Below are 24,821 nucleotides of genomic sequence, written 5' to 3' on the forward strand. Positions count from 1 at the left end.
GCCTGAGCTCTGCAAGGCTGAGCTCTGCAAGGCTGAGCTCTGCCCTCCCAGCCCAGCAGAGCCTGTCACCCTGCAGGTGACACCCACAGGGGCCCTGTGCTCCTCCCAGGGTCCTGCAGCTCCCAGCAGAGCCCTCACCCAGGTTCCAGTGCTCCCAGTCCCTGGCAGGCACCTCTCGAAGGTTCCACTGTGGGTTTGCCCTTGGAGCTCATGCTGGGCTCCCTGGATGCTGGCCCTTGCCAGGATCTCACCTTCCTCAGCCCAGCCTTCAGCTCCAGCCAAAATTCCCGGGCTCAGCCCTGTTCCTGTGGTTCTCCTCCACCCCAGAGCCAATCTCACAGCACCCCAAACCAATTCTGCTTCCAGTGCCTGGCTTTGACCTGTGCAGATGCCCTTGTCCTGGAGCACGGGGCTCTGTCTCCATCCAGCAGGGATGCTGGAATGACCTGAAAGTTTTCTGAGCCTCCCTGACAATCCCAGGTGCACAGGCAGCTCCAGCCCCATCCCAGCTGTCTCTGTGTTACCCAAATCCTTGGGATAAACAAACCCTCTAACAGTGCCTTTTTAGAGTCAGTGAGTCAGGAATTATTTTATTCCTGTCCAGGTTTGTGTGTGTGTGGCTGACAAAGCTCCAGCCTCCACACAGACCCTGATAGAAAACTTTGTCACTTATTTTTAACAAAGAAATCAATGTTCATTGGTTCCAAGTTACATAATTCTATTTGTTAATTAGTATTCTGTCCTCTCTTGGTTATTAATTGTTCACTCTTCATGTTAATTTGGTCCACATTCTTTAGTCCTTTTATCATCTCTCTCTCACTTGGGGAGAGTTTTGCAGCTTTCCAGGCCTTAATCTCCTCTGTATCTTCTGCTTACTCCAAAGTCCCTGAAGGGCCATAAATTTAAGATCCCAGATGTCCAAGCTTCAACATCCTTTGTCTCTGTTTATTGAAGCTGTCAGTGTTAGTTTTAGCAATTTGGGATTTTGGTGATTTTGTAATCAAAGTAACAAAGAAGAGCCTATGAAGAAACTTTACTAAGAAAAAAAGCTAAAAGTGGGCACTGCTTACAATTAATTAAAACAACTAATTAAAAATTAATCCGGAAAGTTATTCCCAACAGCTGCAGCAGTGCATGAGCACTGGCCCTTGTCCACCTGCTGCAAAATCTTCTGGGCAACCACTGTGGACACCTGAGGATTCCAAGAGCAAACTAGACAAAGGATAAGCTGTGAGCTGCTGGGAAAAGGGGCTGGTTCAGACAGGGGAGCAGAACAAGTCCTCAGAAACCTCAAAGCAAGAATTACAAGCCCTTGTCCCCAGCACCTCGCAGTACAAACCGTGTCCTGCAGCAAACACTCCTGCAACCCTCAGCACAAGGACAGTAATAAATACCTGGAATAACTTGGTGAGCAGTTCACTGCTGTCACAAATCACAGGTTTTTAGGGAATCTTCGACGCTGGGGACAGAGCAGTGAGGAGCCAGGGCCAGCACACAGCTCTGCTCCTGAGGAGCTGCAGGTTTTCCCGTGGGACACACAATTTATTGGGTAACATTTTCCAGTATTGGGCAGGACAACAATAAACCCCACACAACCCTCATCCTTTGTGGGCCACCAGGCTGTGGAATGTGCAAATTATCTGGGCAGGTGCAAACTGCTGTAGGGCAAGACAGTGATGTGATTATTACTGGGGACATCCCAGCTCAGCCCTGCCCTTCACAGCCTGCTGAGGGACATGTCACAAATCTGTTCAGCATTTCATTTGCCACCACCTCCACTCCAGACCAACCAGGCTTGCAGTGATTTAGTCCTGGTCCTCAGCAAGATCCTCCTCAGTTGCTGGAACCCTGAAGCCTGGGAGTTCTGAACTTTCTGTGCTTTCCCAAAGGTTTAGAATTTGGAGTTTTAAAGTACAGTGATATGTATGGGACAAAATAGAAGTTCTGGGGTGTTAACTTGTTCTTCCTGCTTGTTCTTCTTCTTCTTGGTTTTAGGTAACATTTTTTTGTTGGATAAAGAGTATTGTACTGTGGGTCATAAGTGTTTGGTCATTAGGTCAAAAGTATAAATAATATAAATATTAGTTTTTAATTGGATAGTTAAGCCTTAAAAGACCTTGTAAGAGTGAAATGCAGCTCCAGTTTTTCACTTTTAGCTTGTTAGCTGGAAATGCTGTAGCACTCGCTGTCCTATAGATAAGAATTCATAAACAACGGACCCTGAACATGAAATTCAGTCTCTTGTGCTTCCATCCCTACTCTGACTGAAAGCAGAGGAAAAAAAAGATAACCACTAACAGTCAGTGTCCCACAGTGGCACACAGACACTGCTGGGCTCTGTGGAGAGTTTGCTGCCTGGTGCTGGGGCTCACGGATTCCACTGCCTCCACATCATCATTTCCACTTCCACAGCAGAGCCTGACACTCTGAACAGCCCCCAGCACGCTGTGCCTGGGGCTGGGCACACTCTGAAGTCGGACCCTTGTCCTGTGAGGAAGGTGAGGAGATGCTGGAGCTGCCCTTGGCATCAGACAGAGAGCAGATAAGCCCAGCTCAAAGGGGCCATTTCCATCAGAGCTGCCCTCAGGGGGACAAGCCCTGCTCTTCCAGCTGGGCTTCCAGGAGGCCAGAAATGAGCACCTGGCAGCTGCTCTGCAGAGCTGTGATTGTGGCTGTAGTGGTTTGAAAGCAAACCAGAGAGAGATTCTGAGTCAGAAATACAATTTAATAGAAGAAAAGATAAAATACATGCAATAGTACAAAAGAAAATCACTGCCAGAGTCAGAATCCAAGCTGACACCCTGCTGGTTGGGGTGGTGGTGGCAGTCCAGATGGAGTCTCTGGTTGAAGCAGTGATCCTGTAGAAAGGTCTGGGAGCTTTTGTCCTCTGGAATCCAGTGGGTAAGGGCTGCCTTGGTGTTCCAAATCTCAATTTTTATCTGGGTAGGAAATGTTTGGCTCCTCCCCGTGGCTGGAGCATCTCCCAATGGGATGAGGGAATTTTATCAGCCCTGCCCTGGGACTGCATGGCCATTAAGAGGAGATCTCTCCTGGAGGGAGGATGGGTTTGGAAAAGATAAAGAACACTGCAACAGCTGGATTAACAGCTGGGATAGAATCCAGACTTTTGTGCACACCTTGACACTGTAACCCAGGACCCTGGCACAGCCCAGGACACCGTGCCCTGTCTGGGTGGGACTGGAGCAGCCCCTCAGCCCCATCCTCCTGGGCTTGGCTGTGCTGCTCCCTCACTGTGAGTGCTGCTGGATCTGCTGGAACAGCCTGCATTTCCTGCTGCTCATAGGCAATGTGTCTGCACACAGCCAGAGCTCTGCGTGCTTTAAGCCTGTGGATGTGTTCTTACATATATTTAGTGAGGGTAACATTCCCCTCGTGCCTGGCAGCCTATCTAACCCAGAGCCCTCAAGGAGATGTTCTGGGATTACCTGGAGAAGGAAATGATCTCCATGGCTTATCCAGGGTGTGAGCTCTCAGCTGGCACTGCCATGTGGGCACATGAGCTACAGGATGTTTGGTGACTGTTCAGGACAGCCAGGAACCCCCTCACCCTCCCTCTGTGGGTGTTGGTGGAAACAGCAAGGAGGGGATAAATGATTTATTTACTTATATCCCACTCTCCTTGCAGAAATGGGCTGTCAGACATGGAACTTCTTCCCAGGCAATTTGTTGAAGTGGTGCAGGATCATTATCAAAACAAGACAAAACCAGGCATTTTCCCCTGGCAGGTTTCTACGAGGCACCTGGAGCTGGGAAATGAAGAAATCTCTTCTGTTGGCACACATTAGCAGGACCTTGAGTGCTGACAGAAAGGTAAGGAATGTCACCAGGTATTTCCATAGCTGTAAACTCTGGACCAGAGCTCTGTGTTCTCCAGGCTGCTGGACAGGGTCTGAAATCAAAAAACAATGGAAATAATAGTAACTAACTCTATTCAGTGCTTCCAATGATCAAATATACTTATATTTATAATCTTTAGCCAGTATGCACAACCAAGGAGATCTAAAGAAGTTTTACAGACTCTGTCATTCACTCCTCACACATGTAAAATGCTACTGCAGCAAGGGAGGAAGTAATTTATTATTCCTTTGCAGAAAGGCAGCCTGCCTTAGATTGCAGCAGGAGAAATTTAGTCAGGAAAAACATTTCCTGATACCAGGAAAACAATGGAAGCCCTGGAAATGCTGTCTCTGTACAGGACTGGGTGTCTGGCACTGAGGTTGTGAAAACAAACAGATCAAACCCCACAGCACACCTCAAAGCCTCTGCTCTGGCTGCTCCCAGCTCCCTCAGCCACTCTGGGTCTCTGACACTGTCCCAAACATGAGGAAGTTCAGTGAATTGCCACTTCATTTTCTTCGTGCTGGAGGAATTGAGGAGCTAGAAAGGGATGTGCTGGGGAAGAAGGGGAGTACAGAGGTGTGCTTTGCTTTGTGCCTACTGCCACAGGGAAGGATCACATCCTTTCTACTGAGCTGTGAGAAGGAAGCTTGGAGAAGAAAAAGAAGCTAACCCTACAAACTAATCCCAGAATTATCACTACACTCCTTTAGCAGCTGGAAGAAATTATCTAGATACTCCAAACATCAGGAAGAAAGCATATTTTATAATCTACTAAATTTATAAAAACCTCAAACTACAGAGTGTTTAAAATGTTACAGAAGGAACTGTGACAATGGGAGCCCTCCACATCCCCAGCAAAGCACTCCTAGTTCCCCTGCAATTCTTATCATCCTTCCATCCCTTCCTTCCCCAAAACCAGCATTTTCTTACCTCATTTTTTTCAGAATAATGGTGCAATCTCAGGGCTGATGTTCTCTCCTCTAATAACATTTGTCCCTGCAGGGAATATGAACTGGATGTGCTGTAAAATAACTGCCTCTGGAATGGAGAGTTGCTGATGACTTTGCCATGAGAGCTGAACCTGCAGCCCCCTGTACACACAGCCCTGAAGGTAACAACAGTGGGACACAAGGGTTTGCCTTGGGAAAGAACTGGATTTTTCCTTCCCAAGTAGAAGCACTTTTAAGAGGAATTAAAACCAGTGACTAATTCATCTGTTCTGGGATTCGTAAAAAGATTCATGCACTGTCATCCATCTGGATTCCCTTGTAGCTTTAAAGCAAACTGGAGGACAGGGCACAGAGTGCTGCTCCTGTCTTCTCCTTGGAATACCCCCTCCTTCCTCAGGGAAAAACCCACACCATGGCATTTCCCAGCTTCTACACCAGAGCCATCCCTGTATCACCAGATCAGGCCAGCTGAGCTCATTTCACACAGAACCTCACAGAAATACAGCTGTGGCTACTCTCATGGCTCTCCAGAGCCATGCTCTAGAAGGTTTTTCTGTCTCTGCCCTCTCAGGGGTGAGGACAAACCCACACAGAAGGGTTGGCCAGGCTTCTTGCCTTGGTGCCTTCCTACCTGGAGCTCATGGGGCAGCTGTGCCAGCGGTGCCTGAGCTGTGCAGGTCCCACCCCGTGCTGATCCCACTGTGTGGATTTCTCCAGGTGCAGCCCTACACACAACCCCCACATGGCTGGGTGGGATCCTACTTATCCTCAAAGGTGGGATCATTCCTGGGGCAGAGACAGCCCAACAATATCTCTGATTATCCATCTGTTATGAATTAGATGCAAGAAACACAATAAACAGAGCAAAAAGGAGAAAATCCCGTTTCTGTAGGAATCCAGCTTGGAGACAAAGGCAGGAGGAAGGTCCTGTGCCTTTGTGCTGGGCCGTGCCCCGGCCCCATTGGCAACTGCTTCCACAAATGAGGGGAAACTGGGTCATTTTGTCGTCAGGACAACAACAGCACACACTGACCTAGATATGTCTGCAGGAACCTAATCTTGCTCCTGGCACAGACCACGGGGTTCAGACAGGACCAGGGGATCCAGCTGGGGAAGCACAGCACATAAACAAGCTCCAAAATGTCCCTTTTCTGTCTCTCCCTCCTCTCTGTGTGTCACAGCCAGTGTCACAGCCATGGCACTTGGTCCAGATTCCAGCTGCTGGTGGCAGCTTCTCGTGCTGGCAGCTCCATGATTGTCTGGAATACAGAAGTTTTTGAGATGCTGCACGTCCTTCCTGGGCACTCTGCTGAGCCTTCTCCATTTTTTGAGGCTGGAAAGCTGCATCATGCCTGAGAAGAGCTGTGGCAGCTTGGCAGTCCTGGAGCTTTAGGCATACAGACATCTCCCAGCATGAGCATTCTCCTAAATCCCCAAAGCACTGAGAATCCCTCATTTTGTGAGCCCCTCTCCTGTTTTGTAGCTGAAGTGAGGTGTGTGGAAGTGTTTGAACAAGGAACATGTGCTGTTTCTGCTGCCATGGATCACAGTCTGTGCATCTGGAATTTCATTTCTGGCAGAGCCAGGTTTATTATACAAGATATGCACCCCAAAGAACATCCTCACGTCACCTTCATATGGATCAGGGGCACAGGATTGTCAATTTTTCTTCAGGTACAAGGATACCTTTAGCTTAAAGGTGCTGAAAGAACCACAGCATTGCAGCCATAACCTTGAAGGCTGAGGACAGAAAAGCCACCTCAGGCCTGGCTATTCCTGAATGCTTTGCCACCTCTTTCTTAGGTCAATGCTGGGCACCTGGGGACAGCAGAACACATCTTCCAGATTTCTGGAGAGGTGACAGATGTGTGGATGTTTCCTGCAGCCCCAGGCTGCTGCTTGTGACTGTGTGTGAGGGAGGAACTCTCAGTCTGTGGAGCAGCAGCACCAGTGGGCTGAGATCCCAAACTCAGCTCTCAGGGCTGCAGGGAGAAGCACCAACATCCAGAGGCAAGGGAGGATGACAGTGGGATTTAGTGGGGGATCCATGGTAAACATCTATTTGTTCAACTTTTAACTACATTTCTTGTATTTCTTGTAATATCCAAAGGTTTCATGGGCCAGACAACAGATCTGGTAATCAACAGACCTTCCTTCTCCATTCCAAACAGAGCATCCTCAGACTTCCCAAATGGAAAAGCCAAACTCCATCCTGCTGCACTTTACAGCTCTGCAAGTGGCCAGACCAAATTTCACTGCTAATCTCTCTTTCCTTCACTCAGCTGTCCTGGCTTCATGTCTCACTCTTGCCTTTTTTCTGCAGATCTCTTCTGATGGGGGCTCTCTGCTCGTGGCAGAAGATCAATCTGGTCCCACTGCAGGTCCAGTAGTTCCCATTCCTTAAGGAAGTGTTGGCAACAACTACTCCCTCAAATGCCAAGGGTCCTTTCAAAGGGGCCAGTATGTGGAATTTCCCATTGGCCTGGTTTTATTTAACTCTTGTGATTAAGGGGTGACAAATTTGGGATAACAAATCTGGGGTGAAATTCTCTCTGTGAGGCAGAATATACCCGAGCACCAGGAGCCCTTTCCCTGGGGAATGAGATGTAAGCAGTGAAAGAGACTGAAGATGAGATGATTATTTTTTACTGTTTCTAAGCTTGCCTTTGGGCTTCTCCTGAAGGAAATAGAGGAATTAAATCACAAGGACATGGCATTGAAGGGGATTGGAGACTTCCTTGGCTCAACAAATCAGTAACTAACATTTTATTGTTGTAGGCTTTGAGGACTATGTGCCAGTGTACCTGGCAGATCCAAAGAGATTCCACAGGTTCCCAGAGACAGACTGGGAACATGGAGTGGCTCACACAGCTGCTATGTCTGCTGGCAGCAGCCTTGTCCCTGGCTCTCAGGCTGCAGCTGTGCAGGTAGGGAGGCAGGAAGGCTGGGCAACCTCCAAACCAGGGCAACTCTTACAAATCCAGCTCACAGAACAGGCCCCTCATCCAGGAAAGGGGTTGGGTTGATCCCCAGCAATGTGTGGGGCTTGGGTTTGCAGTCCTGACTGTGTTTCTGGTACTGCCACACTTCTAAAATGATGACCCTTGTTTTTTCTGCTTCAAGTCTTTCTGTTCCCCTTTTATTTTTGGAGTGGAAAGCACTTTATCCATTCAGGGGGCTCAGCTTCATGTCAGTGTCTGCCTGAGGCCTGAAACACAATTTCATTTTTGAAACGTTTTAAATGTGAACTCCTAGAAGCTGCCTTGCTACCCAGCTGTGGGCAGGAGCCAGATGGCACACACACATCTGGAGCAGCATCTCCTGCCAAAGCAAGAGGTGAACAGCCAGCCCAAACTGGGCAGGATCTCATCAGGCATCTCTGGGAGCAAAGGAAGCCTGTGGCTGAACAGCTCCAGGTGCTGCCAGCAGGGTAGGTTTTGCCTTCTGGCATTAGGCTGTTATCATTTGACAGAAAACTGCTCCTTCCTGCTGCTTTAAAGCAAGAGATTTGGGGAAATCTGTTTCAGATTCAAAAGTCCAAAGCTTTTGTCTGGAACAGCTAATGATGGGTAAAAATTTGAAATCTGAATAATAAGCAATTTCACAAGTAAAGCAGCCAGCCATGAGGGCAGACATCCAGAGTAGGAACAGTCTCTGATTTCCTTGTTTCACAGGTGAAGGGTGTGACACACTGGACACACCTGCCCCAGTGGGATGCTGAAATATCTGAGCAAAGCCAGCTCTTTTTCACAGGGCTGATCTCTGGGACAGCCCTCATCTTCCCACTGAACTCCAGGCAGGATGTCACCAACATCCTTCCCCCAGAGCCACAGAAACCAGCCAGCCACATGGCAGGAATCAAGAGGCAGGAAAAGCAGTTTGCCATAGAACAGGATGATTTAGTCCTTACAGATCCACAGGCCCACCCACGCCATCAGATCCCTGATTTCCTTGGAGGTTACAGAGTGATCTGCAGCACGGCCAGCAGGGATTCAGTCCTTCAGGGCTGCCCTGGGGCCCAAGAGCTCCTTTGGAAGGTCACAGAAGGCAGATCTGCTTGGCAGGCAGTGGAGCCCATGGTCTCCTGGAGCTCTGTCAGCAGCAATTTGAGCTGAGCTATTCTGAGGCACCACCGCGCTGAGTGTCAGTGGTTAATTACTGCCCCGGCAGGATCCTGCTCACAGGATTCCCAAGGAGAACACCCAAACCCTGACAAAAAGACAGGCACGAGCTGTTTCCAGCACCCTGGGCTGCTTTGGGAGCATCTTTACAGCTGGATTCACAACCCAGGTGTGGGTGCTGAGGGCTGGGAACTGGGCTCTGACAGCAAACAAAGCTCACACATGCTGTTTGTCTGCAGCTGGTTCTGCTCGTGTCACCAGGGTGAGCCACATGGCACAAACCAGGGAAGAGGATGAGACTTCTCAAGATAATAATAATAGAAAACAGAAATTGGGCCAGCTCAGGAGAATCCAGAAGAAAAAAGGAAAAAGGTGCAGGAGGTTGGATCAATGCTGATTTTCTTTCACCTGACAACACACCAAGGGTATATCTGAGCCACTTCAATCCACAGGCTTCACTCTGTCCTTCCAGGCTCCTTCCTGCACAGCTCAGAGTGCCTCATAACCCAGGAGCTCTATTTGGCTCCCACTGCCCTTCCAGCATCACTCCTGTAAAAATCTTTATTTATTATCTTTATTCTTAAGCACCAAATAAACACTGAAAACTCTAAAGCATCTCAACTTCACTCTGTATTTACCAGCACAACAACCTAATGCCAACCATCCATTTTCAGCCCACATTTCTGCTGCAAGGCCTTTGCAGTGTCTGCTTCTCCCAAGATGATAAATATTTGTATGCTGGGTCACTGAATCAATCCATCAGTCAGAGATGTTGAAAGCAGCAAGTAACTGTGAAAGAAAAGATCTGTATGAATTTAATCCTTCATGTTGTCAGAAGGGAAATGGGTCACAAGGCAGCAGTTTGTGCAAGTATCAGAACAGGGGATGAAGACCAAATCCAGAGGCAGTGTGAGCATCCTGCCTGGAATCTGCAAACAGCTGGAATATTCCAGCACAACAGAGAGAAAAATACTCTGGGCACAAATACCAGCAGCAAGTTTAAAGGCAAAGCAAGAAAGGCTTCTGCAGCTTTCTATTATACAAATCATCGGTAATGCTTTAAGGAAAAACAAGCAGCATGGCTTATTCTTCCCCCCTCTCCTCCTTACTCTTCGTGTAACTGGGTTTTACTGAGTTCAAATTGCCTGCTGCTTCTCTGGGGAAAGTGCCATATTTAATCCCACATTTATCCTGCTCCCCCAGAGCAATCCCTGAGCTCAGCACACACCAGTAAAGGCTCCCCTGGGCTGCCCCAAACCCCCCATGGCTCTTCCAACCCCGGCTCCTCCACATCCCCCGGGCTCCCCCAGCCCTCGTTCCTCAAGCTCCCCTCAGGCCTCACCAACCCTCCCGAGCTTCCCCAGCCCCGCCTGAACCCCTCCAACACCCCCGGCTCCCTCAGCCCCGGCAGTTCCAGCTCTCAGCCCCCGTCTCCTCCAGACTCCCTGGGATCCCGCAGCGCCCCTGGGCTCTTCCAGCTCAGCCCCTCAGGCGCCGCTCCCGCCATGGCGCTCCGACGGCCGGAAGTGGCGTCAGGGGGCGTGGCCTGTCAGGGACAGGGGGCGTGGTTTGATTGGACATGGGCGTGACCACGTGGGGTGGGCGGTGCTGTAGGCGCGGCCTATAGGGGCGTGGCCAATCAGAGGATGAAACCGCTGATGGGGCGGGGCTTGCGGAGGGGGCGTGGCTCTGGCTGTGCGCGCTGACGCAGCGGCCGCGCGCGCCGCCGGGGCCGCGCTCGCCCGCCCGATTCCAACATGGCGGCGGGGGGCGGCGGCGGCCGCGGGGCCGGCGGGGGCAGCGCCCCGCGCTGGGGCGGCGGCGGCGGCCGGGCCGCGCCGCATGAGAAGCTGCCGGTGCATGTGAGTGCCGGGGCCGCCCCGGCGGCCGCGATCGCCCATTCCCCACCCTCCCCTCCCCTGCGAAGGGCCGCTCCTCGCCCCCCCGGGATGGCTCCGCCCGCCCCCGCCGTAACCTGCTCTGTCCCGGCCGCGGTGCCGAACTCGCTCCCCGGGGCTTGTTCCTCACCCGCTGGTATCGGGGGGTGTCCCGAGGGTTTGTCCCCCTCGCGCCGGGGGCTTCCCCGCCCTCCTCCGCTGGTTCCGTGGGGTCCCCTGGGGCCGCGTCCTGTTCCCCCGGTACCGTGAGGGCTCCCCGGGACTGTTCCCCCCTCCCCTAGGCCGTGCCCCTTTCTCTCCCCGGCCCTGCTGTTCTTCTCTGGTACCGCGGTCATCCTCCCCAGGGACCTGTTCCCGACCCCCCGGTACCGTGCCCCCCTCCGTGCCTTGACACCCCTCAGCACGGGAAGCCCGCCGGGGCCTGCTCTCCTCCGGCCCCCTCAGCCGGTACCGAGTGCCTTTCCCCGGTGCTGCGGGGCTCCCCCGGGGCCGGTTCCCACCCTCTGCAGTTGTGGGGCCGTGGGGGGCTCCAGGGCCTGTTCCCCCTGCCTGGGCCTCACCGTGTTCTCCCCCACAGGTGGAGGATGCGCTTTCCTACCTGGACCAGGTCAAGATCCGCTTTGGCAGCGACCCTGCCACCTACAACGGCTTCCTGGAGATCATGAAGGAGTTCAAGAGCCAGAGGTAAAGCTCAGGTGTCCTGCACCCCTGGGTGCTCCGGGGAGCTCCTCAGCCTTTACAGAATCCCAGAATATCCTGAGCTGGATCCCTCAGGGATGATGAGTGCAGCCCCTGTCCCTGCACAGACCCCCCAACAATCCCACCCTGAGCATCCCTGAGAGCGCTGTCCAAACGCTCCTGGAGCTCTGGCAGCCTTGGGGCCGGGACCATTCCCTGGGGAGCCTGGGCAGTGCCCAGCACCCTCGGGGGGAAGAACCTTTCCCTGAGCTCCATGCCAAGCCCTGGCACAGCTCCAGCTGTTCCCTCAGATCCCGGCCTTGGTGGGGTCTCTCTGCCTGTGCAGAGCCCCCAGCCTTCACCCCATCATTACCCCAGTGCACATTCACTGCCCTGTCCCGCAGTGGTGCAGTCATGTGAAGTTGGAGCACTTCTGCCCATCCCATAATTTTCCAGAGGTGAAATCCACAGGAGAAGGCAAATCTATTTTTGCTTTCCACTCTGAAACGCAGATCTTGGAAATAAGTGAAGCAGCCTGAGCAGAACCTGTGACCTGCCAGCCCTGGAGGTGGTGCCAACCTGCACACTCATCTCTCCTCTCCATGGATAACATTCCCAGGGCGAGGCTGCACTGGTCATTCCTTCTAATTGGGCTATTTTTTTTTTTTTAAAGGATTGCATCCCTAAGTTACCAGATAATTCACATTTCTCTGATGTTTTCTGGCCTTAACTTGTGTTTCTGATTTGGATAAAAGTAACAAACCCCTCTCAATTTTAGCATTGACACACCTGGAGTCATCCGACGTGTTTCTCAGCTTTTCCATGAGCATCCCGACCTGATTGTAGGATTCAATGCATTTCTTCCTCTGGGCTACAGGATAGAAATTCCAAAGAATGGGAAGTTAAGTATACAGTCACCTTTGAATAGTCAGGTAGGTCACAGAGTTCTTATTCTCTAAATGAACTGTTCCATGTGTCCCTGGACACGTGTGCACTGTTTAGGCTGTGGAGATTTATGTGTAGGGCACATTGCTGATGTTTTTAGATGGTTTTCAAAGCCCATGATAATGGGTGTAATATAAATTTAAATGTTTATTCAAAGAATCATTGAGGGCTTTGGATTGGTAGGGACCTTAAAGATCACCTAGTTCCAACCCCTGATTTATTCTCAGACTAGTTTGACTTACACAGGAATGATGATTCTTCATGGAAACACCACTTCAACACCAAATATTTCAGTCATGTTTGGAAACTGAAATTGTAATTGGCCTGACATTGTTAAAGGAGTTCCCAATATGGGTTCTGGGCAGTGGCAAATTTCAAGGGGTGATCCTGGAAGAATTCCAGTCTTCCACTGAGAAACCAGGAAACTTGTTTAGGCAACAGGCAAAAAAATTGTGAAATCATTGTTTACATTGGGAAAGTTCTTTAAGATCATGGGATCCCCATCGGGTACTGCTGATGTGAAACACACTTGCTGGGATACAGATGGATGCTGCCCTTGCTTGTTTTTTGTTGTTATTGTGTGGTTTGTGGAGCTGAAATAGAGCCATAAACTGAATTCTGCTGATAAATTTGTGGTTTAAATCCAGTTAGCAGCAGGAACTACCTTTTAAATCTCAGCTCCCTCAGATCTCTCTGTTGCTTAGGAATTAACACCTGTCAGGGCCTTATGTTTAAAATGCCCCTTAAAACTGGCAGTTCCTCTGCAATAACCAGTGCTAGCAGAACCTGCAGTGGGAGGTGTTTGATGCAGCCTCTCTGGTGAGGCCAGTAATGCTGTGACAGCCACAAGATGGTTCCAGCACCAGAGAGAACTTTGGGATTTATTTTAACTGATGGAGTTAATAAACCAGGTATGGAAATTGATTGGTGACTGAAATACTTTTTCTTCCTTCTTCACATAGCAATATTTTTTTAGCTGGAGACCTTGCCAGCACTGCTGCTGGGTTGTTGTTGAGCTGGTCCCTGATCCTTTTCCAACTCATCTCGTGTGTCCTGTGCCCCCAGGTGCCCCCAGAGCCCGTTCCCAGTGCTCTCCCTGGCAGTGGGCTGGTCTTGCACTACTCCCAGGAGAACTCCCACAACCACAGCGACTGCTCCGAGGAGTTTCGGCAGCAGCTTCCCTACAAAGAAGATAAATCCCAAATTCCCTTGGAATCTGATTCTGTGGAGTTCAATAATGCCATCAGTTATGTGAATAAGATCAAAACACGTTTCCTTGACCATCCAGAGATTTACAGATCTTTTCTAGAAATCCTTCACACTTACCAGGTAAAAAGTCTTCTGTGGAAGAGGCGGTGGGTTGGCACTGGAGCTGTTGGAGTTGTGGTTGTCAAATTTAATCTCTGCCTGTCAAACAGACTTCGAGTTCCCAAGGACTTGTCTTTATCCAACAGCTGTCTCATAGATATGCACAGGAAATGACAAAAAGTGTGAAAATTGTGGAACTTTGCAGGGTGTAAAGAGGTTGTAGCCAGACCTGTCTTTACTCACCTTCAGTTGCTTTTGTGATCCCATGTGTGAAAGGAGGCCCTGGGGCTGACTCAGAGTCCTTTCAAGTTCTGTGGCATTCGTTTTTTTGACTCAGGGTGAGTTTTCTGGCAGAGTGAGGTATTTTTTGACTTTTTTGAACATCTGTGTGTATCTTTTCAGAAAGAGCAGCTGAACACCAAGGGCCGACCCTTCCGGGGCATGTCAGAGGAGGAAGTGTTCACTGAAGTGGCCAATCTGTTCCGGGGACAGGAGGATCTGCTCTCAGAGTTTGGACAGTTCCTCCCAGAGGCAAAAAGGTCTTTGGTATGTGCTGAGAGCAGGGCAGGATATTGAATGCTCTGCCTGCATGTAGAATATGGAAAATCATACAGCCAGTAATGAACATTGCTCCTCTTCATTGTTTGGATTTTCTCAGAACAGGTGACTTAACCACATGCTCTGTGTCCTGTTAGGTTTCTTTATTTGAGAGGAGACTGTTGAAATCATTATTTATTTACTTCAGTTCACAGGAAATGGACCATGTGAAGTGAACAGTGTCCAGAAAACTGAGCATGAGAAGAATCTGGAGCACAGCAAGAAGAGATCCAGGCCGCTGCTGCTGCGCCCTGTTTCTGGCCCAGCAAAGGTATATTTCAGCAAGTAAAAACTTAGAATAACCTCATATTACTTGTGCTTAGTAATTGCTGAGACAGAGGTGTAATGAGTAGTGTCTTTGATGTACGTAGGTGTATGAGAAACAAAATGTTGAATTATTTTAATTGCTGTAGGAAAAGGGAATTTTTAATGCATGCTTAAATGTGTGTGGTAATATGTTTGATACTAAATATCACAACATTCTGTATGAAGTATTGGCCCTGGAAGGGGACAGTTTATTGCTTCTATGCAGAATCTCAAGTGATTCTCCTTTTTTGTTGTTGTTTTTTCTTCTTAGCTGGGAGACATTTGACAGAGATTGCTGTGAGGACGTGACACAGCAATGCCAGATCATTGCTGGGGAAATACAGGGCCTCAGCCTTTGCAGGGAGCTGTTCTGTGTCAACAGAGTGGAATTTGATGGCATTTGAGTCACAACATTTTAAATGTAACTGCTTGTTCTTTTAACAGAAGAAAATGAAGCTGCGAGGTACCAAAGATCTGTCAGTGGCAACAGTGGGGAAATATGGGACACTGCAAGAGTTTTCCTTCTTTGACAAGGTCAGTATTTGTCCTTTTCTCACATTCTCTGGACATATCTTCAACCTTTTATGTGGTTGCTAATTGATTAGTTTTCTGTACAATTTGTGTGTCAGCACTTGAGACATTCCCTGACTTTTCAAGTGGTAAAGATCAACAAAAATTAAAATAGGTGGGTTTGGAAGATGAATAGACTGATAATGAATCATTTTCTAAATACAAGTGGCATTCAGGTGCTGTGATCATGTCTCCAAACTGCTGCAGGTGCGCAGGGTGCTCAAGAGTCAGGAGGTCTATGAAAATTTTCTCCGTTGCATTGCTCTCTTCAACCAGGAGTTGGTCTCTGGCTCTGAGTTGCTCCAGCTTGTTACACCCTTTTTAGGGTAAGTTACTGACTTACCTCTCTACCCTGTGGTATTTTGTAGGTTCTTCTCTGTTATTTTTTTTGGCACATTGTCAGCTTTGTTACAGAAGTTTTGAATTTAATTTAGAAGTATCTCCTGGGTAGAATGCAAGAAATTGAAGTTTAATCCAAAATGAGGAGTAATAAAATCTGAACCTTTAAATTTATCTACACAGCTTTTAATGAGTATTGTGAAGAAGATATTTTCCTCTGTCTGTTCACACTCTCTGTTTAATATCTCAAAATGTAATAAAGGTACAAACATGAAATCTGAGAACAGGGTTGTGAGAAGGATAAATAGCTCCAGCTCTGCTGTGGGCCTCCTGAGCTGTTTGGCTTACAGCAGAAGAGGGAGAGTCAAATGGCAAGGATCAGTTTCTCCTCAGGCACTTCAGGGGAGTGTTTGTGTGGTGAAGGGAAATCATTTTCCTACCTTTAGTAAAAAATACCAAACAAACCCTAAAGCAATTCAGAGAGAATGATAACAGAGGGGAGATGTAGGTGAAAGATTTCTCCCTGCAGTGCTGAATTTGTTTAGATATTTCTGCCTCCCTTTTATGACATGCATTAACCACCCTAAAACTGTCACAGAGAAATAACAAAATACTTGTGTTTTTGAAGGAAATTCCCAGAACTCTTTGCACAATTCAAGTCCTTCCTTGGGGTGAAAGAACTTTCCTTTGCTTCTCCACTGAGCGACCGCTCCGGGGATGGAATGAGCCGGGAAATCGATTACGCCTCCTGCAAACGCATCGGATCCAGTTACAGGGCTCTCCCAAAAACCTACCAGCAGCCCAAGTGCAGTGGGAGAACTGCCATTTGCAAGGAGGTACTCTGGGATCAGGCTGTTCAATCCCTGAACACACATAAAAATTGGAGTGTGGTGGCCCGTGCCACAGCTGCTGCATGTGGAGTTCACTTTTCAGTGCTAATTCAATTTATTGAGATAATACTCACATTTCACTAATTTTATCTAAACCTCTCTTAAATCACCTCCCTAATACCTTTTGAGTCTGTTTGCAGACACAAATGTGTTCCTATAGACAGAAAAGAATATTAAATATCCTGGAATTAATTTTCTAGCTGTGGGCCAGTATGGCCTTTGGGAACAATTTTTCTCTCGAAGAGCCCTGTGAGGCAGTGCCTGAGGAACTATTGCCACTGTTGTGGGGACCTCTGTCTCCCTTATTTACAGCTGCTGATCACTGCAGAGTGATCTCTGTGAGGTGATAGTGAAGGTGCTTTTGAGTGTTCTGAGCAGGGCCCTGGCAGTTCCACACAGACCTCAAATCTGGGGAGTGCTCTGGGAATTAGGTCTGGAATGTCCTATAGAACCTCAGGGAAGAACTATGCAAAAAGACAAGAGAGAAAGCCCCATGAGAACAGCTCTGGGCTCACAAGGCCCTGCTCAATGTCCTGTCTCTGCTCTGTTGCAGGTGTTAAATGATACCTGGGTTTCATTTCCATCCTGGTCTGAAGACTCCACTTTTGTCAGCTCCAAGAAGACTCCATATGAGGAGCAGCTGCACCGCTGTGAGGACGAGCGCTTTGAGGTACCTGTGCTGCTGAGCTCCCTTCCTGCTCCCTCCGAAAGCAAAACCTCTGCATTCTGCTGAATTAATTAGTGGCCAGTTCCTGGAAGTTCTGTTGGTGTTTGTTGGTTTGGGATGGAGTTTGGTGTGTTGTGCTTGGAGTCTAATAGTTCTTCCTAGGCATGAGTCCAGTTCTAAATTGCATGTGACCTTTGGGAGAACTGGCAGAGGTCGATTTTCCAGTAAAAACCTTCCTGCTGCTTCCTGGCTCCACCCCATGGGGCTGGAACACCTTCCACAAACCTGGGGTGCTGCTGCTCTCTGTGTTCCTGCTCTGCCTGTTCTGACACTGTTTTCTGGGAACTCTCAACAGCTGGATGTTGTCCTGGAGACCAATTTAGCCACAATCCGTGTGCTGGAGAGTGTGCAGAAAAAGCTGTCCCGCCTGAGCCAGGAGGACCAGGAGAAGTTTCGCCTGGATGATTGTTTGGGAGGAACCTCCGAGGTGATCCAGCGCCGCGCCATCTATCGCATCTACGGTGACAAAGCACCAGAGATCATCGAGAGTCTGAAGAAAAACCCGGTCACTGCTGTCCCTGTGGTTCTTAAGAGGTAATTCTCGTTGTGCTGTGCTCTTTAAGAAGCTGGAAAAGGATTTTTAAAACATTTTTAAGCAGCAAAACGAGAGGCTGTGCTGCTAGGAATTCTGGTTGGACATCAGGGGGAATTTCTTTACAGAAGGGATTGTTAAACATTGGAAGAGGTGCCCAGGGAGGTGGTGGAGTCCCCATCCCTGGAAGTGTTCAAAAGCCAGCTGGACATGGCACTCGGTGCTCTGGTCTGACAAGGCAGTGATTGGTCAAAGGTTGGACTTGATGATCTCAGAGGGCTTTTCCAACCTAAATGGTTTTGTGATTCTGTAGGTGTTGTTTCAACTCATCATAATTTGAGAAAGCACTGGTGGTCCTTTCTCAAATTTATTTATTGCTTCCAGGAATCAATTCCAGTTTTCCACTGGAAACTTGTTGCTGCACCACAGTTGGCTACTGTAAAATCTTTTGGGTGTTTTTCTGTGCCTGTCTCTCTGAACTCATGCAGACTGCTCATTTATGCAGATTGAAAGCAAAAGAGGAAGAATGGAGGGAGGCTCAGCAGGGCTTCAACAAGATTTGGAGGGAGCAGTATGAGAAGGCCTATTTGAAATCCCTGGACCACCAGGCTGTCAACTTCAAGCAGAATGACACCAAAGCTCTGCGTTCCAAGAGCTTGCTGAATGAAATTGAGAGTGTCTATGATGAGGTGGGTGTGACAGGGAATGACCCCTCTTCCACTCCCTCCCTTAGTGGTGTGACCCAGATGTGTCCATAGCACCTGGGACCATGTGGAAGTGGTTGGAAATGGGGTCAAAACCACCTGTCCCAAGCACATTGGTAGTATTGGCTGATTCCTCCTGGCAGGAATGGCTCTTGAGCATGGATTGGAAGGATCTTTATGTGTATCTGTTGTTTCTCCATTACAGCATCAGGAGCAGCATTCAGAGGGGAGGAGTTCATCCACCAATGAGCCTCATCTTATTTTCATCTATGAAGACAAGCAGATTTTGGAAGATGCAGCATCTCTTATCAGCTATTATGTGAAAAGGCAGCCCACCATCCAAAAGGAAGATCAGGCAACCATCAGGCAGATTGTGCATCACTTCATACCTGAGCTGTTCTTCTCTCAGCCACCTGAACACAACATTTCTGAGGAATCAACAGATGAGGACAGAGAAAACCACCAGGGGCAGAACCTGGATACTCCTGAGCTGCGGAAAAAACACGTGCCTGGGCCTCCAAGCAGTCCTTTGGAGACCAAAGCAACCTTCTGTGATGTTACAGCTGCTGAGCCCCACAACACCCTGGATGATGTTTACAGCCTCTTCTTTGTCAACAATAATTGGTATTTCTTCCTGCGCCTTCACCAGACTCTGTGCTCCAGGCTCCTCAAGATTTATCGCCAGGCCCAGAAGCAGCTTCTGGAATATCGGACTGAGAAAGAGAGAGAGAAGCTCCTCTGTGAAGGGAGGAAAGAAAAAACCAATGATCCAGCCATGGAGCTAAGACTGAAACAACCAAGTAAGAATAATGCAGGGCTTAGTTCACTCTTAATGCCCTGGGTGCCAGTGCTCCATTGTGCATTTCTGAGTCACTGTGGCCAGCAGGCAGTTCTGTGAAGGGTGTGGAGGTGCAGTCCTCTGCTGTACTGGTGAGTTGTGGGGACAGCTCCTTCAGCAGGGCAGTCAGTGTGTCACAAGCTCTGTGTCACAGAGACATCCTGCCAGCCCACTGTGCTCAGGTGTTCTCAGGTGCCTCACTATAGGAATCCGTTACTTTGATTTACAATGTAAACAGCCCCACAAAGAAATAGTTACTGCCCAGGGCAGTCCTGGAGGTGGAAACTGTCCCAGCCTGTCAGGGCACCTGGCAGGGAGCTGCCTGTCTGTAATGTCACTCTCTACACTGGATGTTGTGGTTCTTGAGCTGTGCTGCCTCTTGCACTGCTTGACTTCACCCTGCCTATTGTGTGTGTGAAATGAATTCCCTTTCCCCTGGCCAGGTGAGGTGGAGCTGGAGGAATATTACCCAGCCTTCCTGGACATGGTGAGGAGCCTGCTGGACGGGAACATCGACCCCACACAGTACGAGGACACCCTGAGGGAGATGTTCACCATCCACGCCTACATCGGCTTCACCATGGACAAGCTGGTGCAGAACATCGTGCGCCAGGTGAGGCCTGGGCTGGGCTGGGCTGGGCTGGGCTGGGGCTGCACATCACCCCTCACACACAGCCAGGCTTCTCCCAGTGCCTGCAGAGCAATGGGGCACTGAGCTCGGAGCAAATCCAGAGAAAAGTGATATCTGACAGGGGAACACCCCAGCAGAAATTTAGTGAGAGAATTCAGCTTCCATTACAGGCACCACCTTAGGGGATTTACTCTTTCTGGCCTTTCCCAACATTTTATGAGTTCCAGTCTTTTCAAAATTTTGCTATGCTCAAAATACATCTAAGGCAAAACAAAAAATGTCAGGTCCTTCTTACTCAAATCTGTCTTCCAGCTGTGGTTTTCTAGTTAAGGCACATCAACCCCTCACTTTCCTCTGTTCCTTTTATTGTAAAGTCATGAGAGAGTGAAATGTGGGAAGTCTCTGGAGTTTGCTGCTTCAGCTGAGTATGATGCTATGCTGAGTTTTACACTCCTTTCGTGACACACTGGAGTTAACTCTTGGCCCAAGCTTGCTGACTGAATTCCCCCTTTTTTAATGGAAGCTTCACCATCTAGTGAGCGATGACATCTGCTTGAAGGTGGTTGAGCTGTACCTGAACGAGAGGAAGCGAGGAGCTGCTGGGGGGAATTTGTCATCCCGCTGTGTCCGGGCAGCAAAGGAGACCAGCTACCAGTGGAAGGCTGAACGGTGCATGGCAGATGAGAACTGCTTCAAGGTAAGACCTTGCTGCCAGGGAACTCCACAAAATCACTGAAAAACTTCAGAAGATCTCCCAGGTGGCACTTCACCTAGGAGAAGTGGGTTTGGAAGCTCCAAGGTGAGAGAGTGAGCAATATGGAGAGAAGGTACCAAAATCAGAGCACAGACAGTGAGGGGACATTGTGCCTCACTGAGAAGCCCTGCTACTTCTCTTCTAGCTTCTATTGTCCAAATGACTCGTGAATATGCAGCTTTTTATTGTGAACCCTTGTGGCAAATATTTTCTGTAACTTTATTACAGGTCATGTTTCTCCAGAGGAAAGGACAGGTGATCATGACCATTGAGCTGCTGGATACAGAAGAAACCCAGACAGAAGATCCTGTGGAGGTCCAGGTAATACCACAGTGATCTATGTACCACAAAGCAGATTCTAAGAATGCTTTCCTTGCTTTCTTGTTCCAAACTGTGAGGCTTTGCCAGGAGGACAAGTTTTGCCTGGGAGCTGGGCAGATGACGTAGGGGGTTGTGACCATGGACAGAAATGGTGCATTAGCAAAAGAGTTTCAACATAAATCAGCCTCGGAATAAACAGGTTCTTTGCAGTGCTGTTTGTCCTGATGCAGTGAAATCTCACTGGAACTGGTCTCTCTTGTGTAGCACCTGGCAAACTACATGGAGCAGTACGTAGGGGTGGAAGGAGCTCCCAACAACCAGAACGATGGCTTCCTCCTGAAACCGGTCTTTCTGCAAAGGTGAGCTGCTCCCTGCCCTGAGCCACACCTGCAGCAGCTGCTGCTGCCTCCTCCCTGCCCGTGTGCCAGTGGCTTTGGGTGATGTGCCAGCCCTGGGGAAATGCACTCACCTTTGAGGAGTGCTCCAGGCCAATGAGCTGCATGGGAGTGCTGAAAGAGAAATTTATGACCACTGCACTGAGGTTTGTTCATGGAACTGTGTTTGGAATGGAACAGGATGGATTCTGGATGGGATTCTGGGTCTACTTTGTTCCCATTTCCCTAAATATTTGTCAGGATATGGAGGAAGATCCCAGAGAGAGCCTGAAAAACAAAACATGCAAATACAAGTTCCATACTTGTGCCGTGAGCCCTGTGAGCTGAGGGGAGCAGTTCACCAGGTGTGACACGTGCTTTGTCATCCTTGTTTTGCTGCAGGAACCTGAAGAAGTTTCGCAAGTGGCAGTGCAAGCAGGTGAGGGCCCTGCGCAGCGAGGTCAAGAGCTCCTGGAAGCGGCTGATCGGCGTGGAGAGCGCCTGCAACGTGGACTGCCGCTTCAAGCTCAACACACACAAGATGATGTTCATCATGAACTCTGAGGATTACATGTACAGGAGGGGAGCTCTCTGCAGAGCCAAGCAGGTACATCTCCCTTTTGCAGCCTGGGCAGGAGCAGAGGTTGGGGTGGGAGCCAAAACACGAGTACCAATAATTCTTGTGGCTGAATTCCTGCAAGCTGCACCCAAAAGTTGTTACTCTGTGTTGGGTAACGTGGAGGAGAGCTGGTAAATGCTCTGTACTTTGGATTAGCTTAGCAGCCTTTTCTTTACATGCAAATTTTAACTGGGAGTGGCAAACATTAGGAAATAGGGATGGTTAAATGCAGGTCTGCGGTTTCCTGTTTCCGTTTGTGTTCCTCCCAAAGCATTGCACACCTCAGGTAGAGCTGAGGGCTTTGGCTTTTCCCCCAGGAACCTCTCAGTGATCTTTACTGCCCTGCTCCCAGGTCCAGCCCGTGGTGCTGCTGAAGCACCACCAGCAGTTTGAGGAGTGGCACAACCGGTGGCTGGAGGAGAACGTGTCCATGGAGGCCGTGGATGTGGTTCAAGACTGGCTGATGGGGGATGAGGACGAGGAGATGGTGCCCTGCAAAACCACCTGTGAGACAGTGAACGTCCATGGGGTGCCAGTGAACAGATACAGAGTCCAGTACAGCCGCCGTCCTGCTTCACCCTGAGCACCCAGACAAGGCAGAGCTTTGCTGGTGAAGCACATTTACTATGAGAATAGTGGTGGGAATGCAATGTATGTATTAATGATATTTATCCAAACAGCATTTTACTTTGGATTATCATGTATTTTCCATATGGCATAGACTTGTCTCCTTGCAGTGTAATCCTCCAGCCATCATGAAAAGACTTTCAAAAGCTTTTGTGGGAAGGGGGCTCTTGGCATTGCCACACACTTTTCAGTAGTTCCCTGGCTTTAGGCCACTGCTGACCAGCTCAGTGAGGGGGTGAGCTACCACTAGTGGCTTTGTTGGAGAGGTGGAGCTGGGCTGGTGTTTGAGCAGATGCTGGCAGCTGCTTCCACTTCCAAGGGTTTAATATTCCCAATATTCCTGACTTTGTGCTGTCTTGGAGCCTGCAGAACTCTTCACTACCCTGGGAGTGCCAGGGGGGCTTTGTTATCCCTGTGAACCAACAAGGCAACAGATGGCTCTTGTTCCTGGTGCTCTGGTGAGAAAAATGCCAAAACTGACGTGGGGATGGCCAGCACTCAAGGCTCTGATGCTGCCTCATCAACCAAGTGTTCTGGAGCATGAAGTGAGGGGAAGAACCCTGAGCTGTGGCTGAGATCCTGCTTTGGGAGCTGAGGACCTGCTGCAGACTCTGCCTTCCAGAACATCCATGGGGAGGAACGTCCATTGCGAGGTGTGGCCTGGTTTTTGGGTTTGTGTTTTGCATGCTGGTGGGCAGCTCCGGAGCTGGGCGTTTCCCTGTGCATGCCCGGCCCCCGGCGCTCCGCGGGGCTGCACCACATCGGTGACATCGGCAGATGGAGCTCCCGGAGCACAGCTGGAGCACAGCTGGCAGCTGAGCTCCGGCCCACGGACTCTCCCGTTTCTGCGGGGTCAGCACAGGCGCTGGGTTTGCAGGGACACACGGAAATCTGCGAGGAGCAGAGTGAGATCCAGCCACAACCATCCTAGATGAGCTTTTCCACCGAAGCGTCTGTACTGCTATGGAAGCTTTTTTTTGTCATGAAACCTAACACAGCCTGCCCTGATCTGTGCAGAACACTACATCTGACTTAATCTAGTGAGAAATCAAGGAAATTCACTCGTGTCTGTCCTGCAGCCCCACTGTGACTTCACTCCTGTTTTTCAGGGGCCAAGGACAAGCACGCTGTCCGTGGAGTGTATTACAAACATAACATTTTGAAGCATACCCAGCCTCCTTTCAGCTTTGCTTCCAACTTTTCCCTGGCTTTTGGGGCAATAATCCCCCCACCCCAAAACTTTCTGTGGCTTTGATTTTTAGGTTATGATTTCTGCCAGACCTAAGGAGCAGCCTGTAGGATTTGTCCTGGGTTATTTCCACTGTACGACATTTGGTTTCGCAATTGTCTCACTTGACAGTAGAAAAATTGGCCTTTGGGGTACGTTTAATAGAAAACTGTCCCGAGTCTTTGTCTTTTTTGCAAAATAATCTGTGGGAGGGAAGGAGGGAGGCCACTCTCTGGCATTCGTGGCCACTTGCACAACCACTGCCAGCAGAGACTTTTCATCAGGAACCCGTGTTCTCCTCGGCTGGGTCTCTGCTCCACTTTGGTTCCTGAAGTGATCTGAAGGTTCTTCCCCTTCCCTCATTGCAGTGATAAGAGACCACGGGGCTCTGCAAGGGCTGGGGGCAGCAGGGGGACAAGTCCAGTGCAAAGCACAGTGTCCCCCCTTTCCCTTCCAGCCAGCTCACCAAAACACACCTCAGTCCTGCTCACCTCTCTGCTGTCTCCCAGTGGAGATGACAATTGTGCCAAACTTTATGGTTTTATGATACAGAAAACTGTTTACTAGAAAATAGGTGGCAACTTGTGGCTTAAAATGCATTTGATTCCAGGTGTACCAAGGTGGGCAACACCCCTGGGCACCGTCCTGTTCCATCAACCCATTCTAAGTGTACTTCAGGTATTTTTAAGCATCCTTATTTTGTAAACCTTAATTTATAATCTGAACTGATTAAGCAAGACTTTTGCCCTTTACAGTGCTATTGTCTCGAAGCTGAGAGTAGCAAGGGATGTGAAGGGAACATCAGGCAGGGCTGAGAGGGGCTTGTTCATGTCTGAGGGTTTCAGCTGTGTATCTGCACGACCTTGAGTCAAGAGTTTGTTCTTCCATTTGTTTGAAGGATCTTTGCTTTTGGGCTTGTAATTGCTTTGCCAGCTCCTTGAATGTAGTTTTTTTTATATTTATTTGCACATTCAAGTAAAATAAAATATTGATTTTAAAAGTC

The 24,821-nt window shown here is 49.2% G+C and overlaps 1 protein-coding gene and 1 long non-coding RNA gene across 2 annotated transcripts; one reads left to right on the forward strand and one right to left on the reverse strand.

Moving 5' to 3' along the window:
• Window positions 1-9,490: 9,490 nt before the first annotated feature.
• LOC148221202 (uncharacterized) lies at window positions 9,491-10,473 on the reverse strand. The gene is made up of 2 exons (XR_015808498.1): window positions 10,320-10,473; window positions 9,491-9,721 (listed from the first exon to the last, which is right to left on the reverse strand). It is a non-coding gene; the product is annotated as an uncharacterized LOC148221202 (long non-coding RNA).
• A 210-nt stretch (window positions 10,474-10,683) lies between these two features.
• SIN3B (SIN3 transcription regulator family member B) lies at window positions 10,684-24,821 on the forward strand. Its single transcript, XM_014883034.2, has 19 exons — window positions 10,684-10,794; window positions 11,408-11,514; window positions 12,287-12,440; window positions 13,519-13,782; window positions 14,164-14,307; window positions 14,507-14,629; window positions 15,109-15,198; window positions 15,442-15,560; window positions 16,202-16,409; window positions 17,017-17,133; window positions 17,486-17,724; window positions 18,228-18,411; window positions 18,632-19,226; window positions 19,708-19,877; window positions 20,419-20,592; window positions 20,878-20,970; window positions 21,235-21,329; window positions 21,747-21,951; window positions 22,316-24,821. Exons 1-19 carry the CDS (start codon window positions 10,690-10,692, stop codon window positions 22,544-22,546), a joined length of 3,417 nt encoding a protein of 1,138 aa, XP_014738520.2. The 5' UTR covers window positions 10,684-10,689; the 3' UTR covers window positions 22,547-24,821.

The sequence above is a fragment of the Sturnus vulgaris genome, chromosome 26 (assembly GCF_052056855.1).
Source record: "Sturnus vulgaris isolate bStuVul1 chromosome 26, bStuVul1.hap1, whole genome shotgun sequence".
Classification (NCBI taxonomy): Eukaryota; Metazoa; Chordata; class Aves; order Passeriformes; family Sturnidae; genus Sturnus; species Sturnus vulgaris.

What these genes read in the sequence shown, in the direction of transcription:
- SIN3B (XM_014883034.2), top strand. Translation starts at nt 10,690, where the DNA reads ATGGCGGCGGGGGGCGGCGGCGGCCGCGGGGCCGGCGGGGGCAGCGCC. An exon ending in CAGAGGCAAAAAGGTCTTTG is followed by an intron (nt 14,308 to 14,506) that starts GTATGTGCTGAG and finishes TATTTACTTCAG; the next exon opens with TTCACAGGAAATGGACCATG. An exon ending in AAGATCCTGTGGAGGTCCAG is followed by an intron (nt 20,971 to 21,234) that starts GTAATACCACAG and finishes TCTCTTGTGTAG; the next exon opens with CACCTGGCAAACTACATGGA.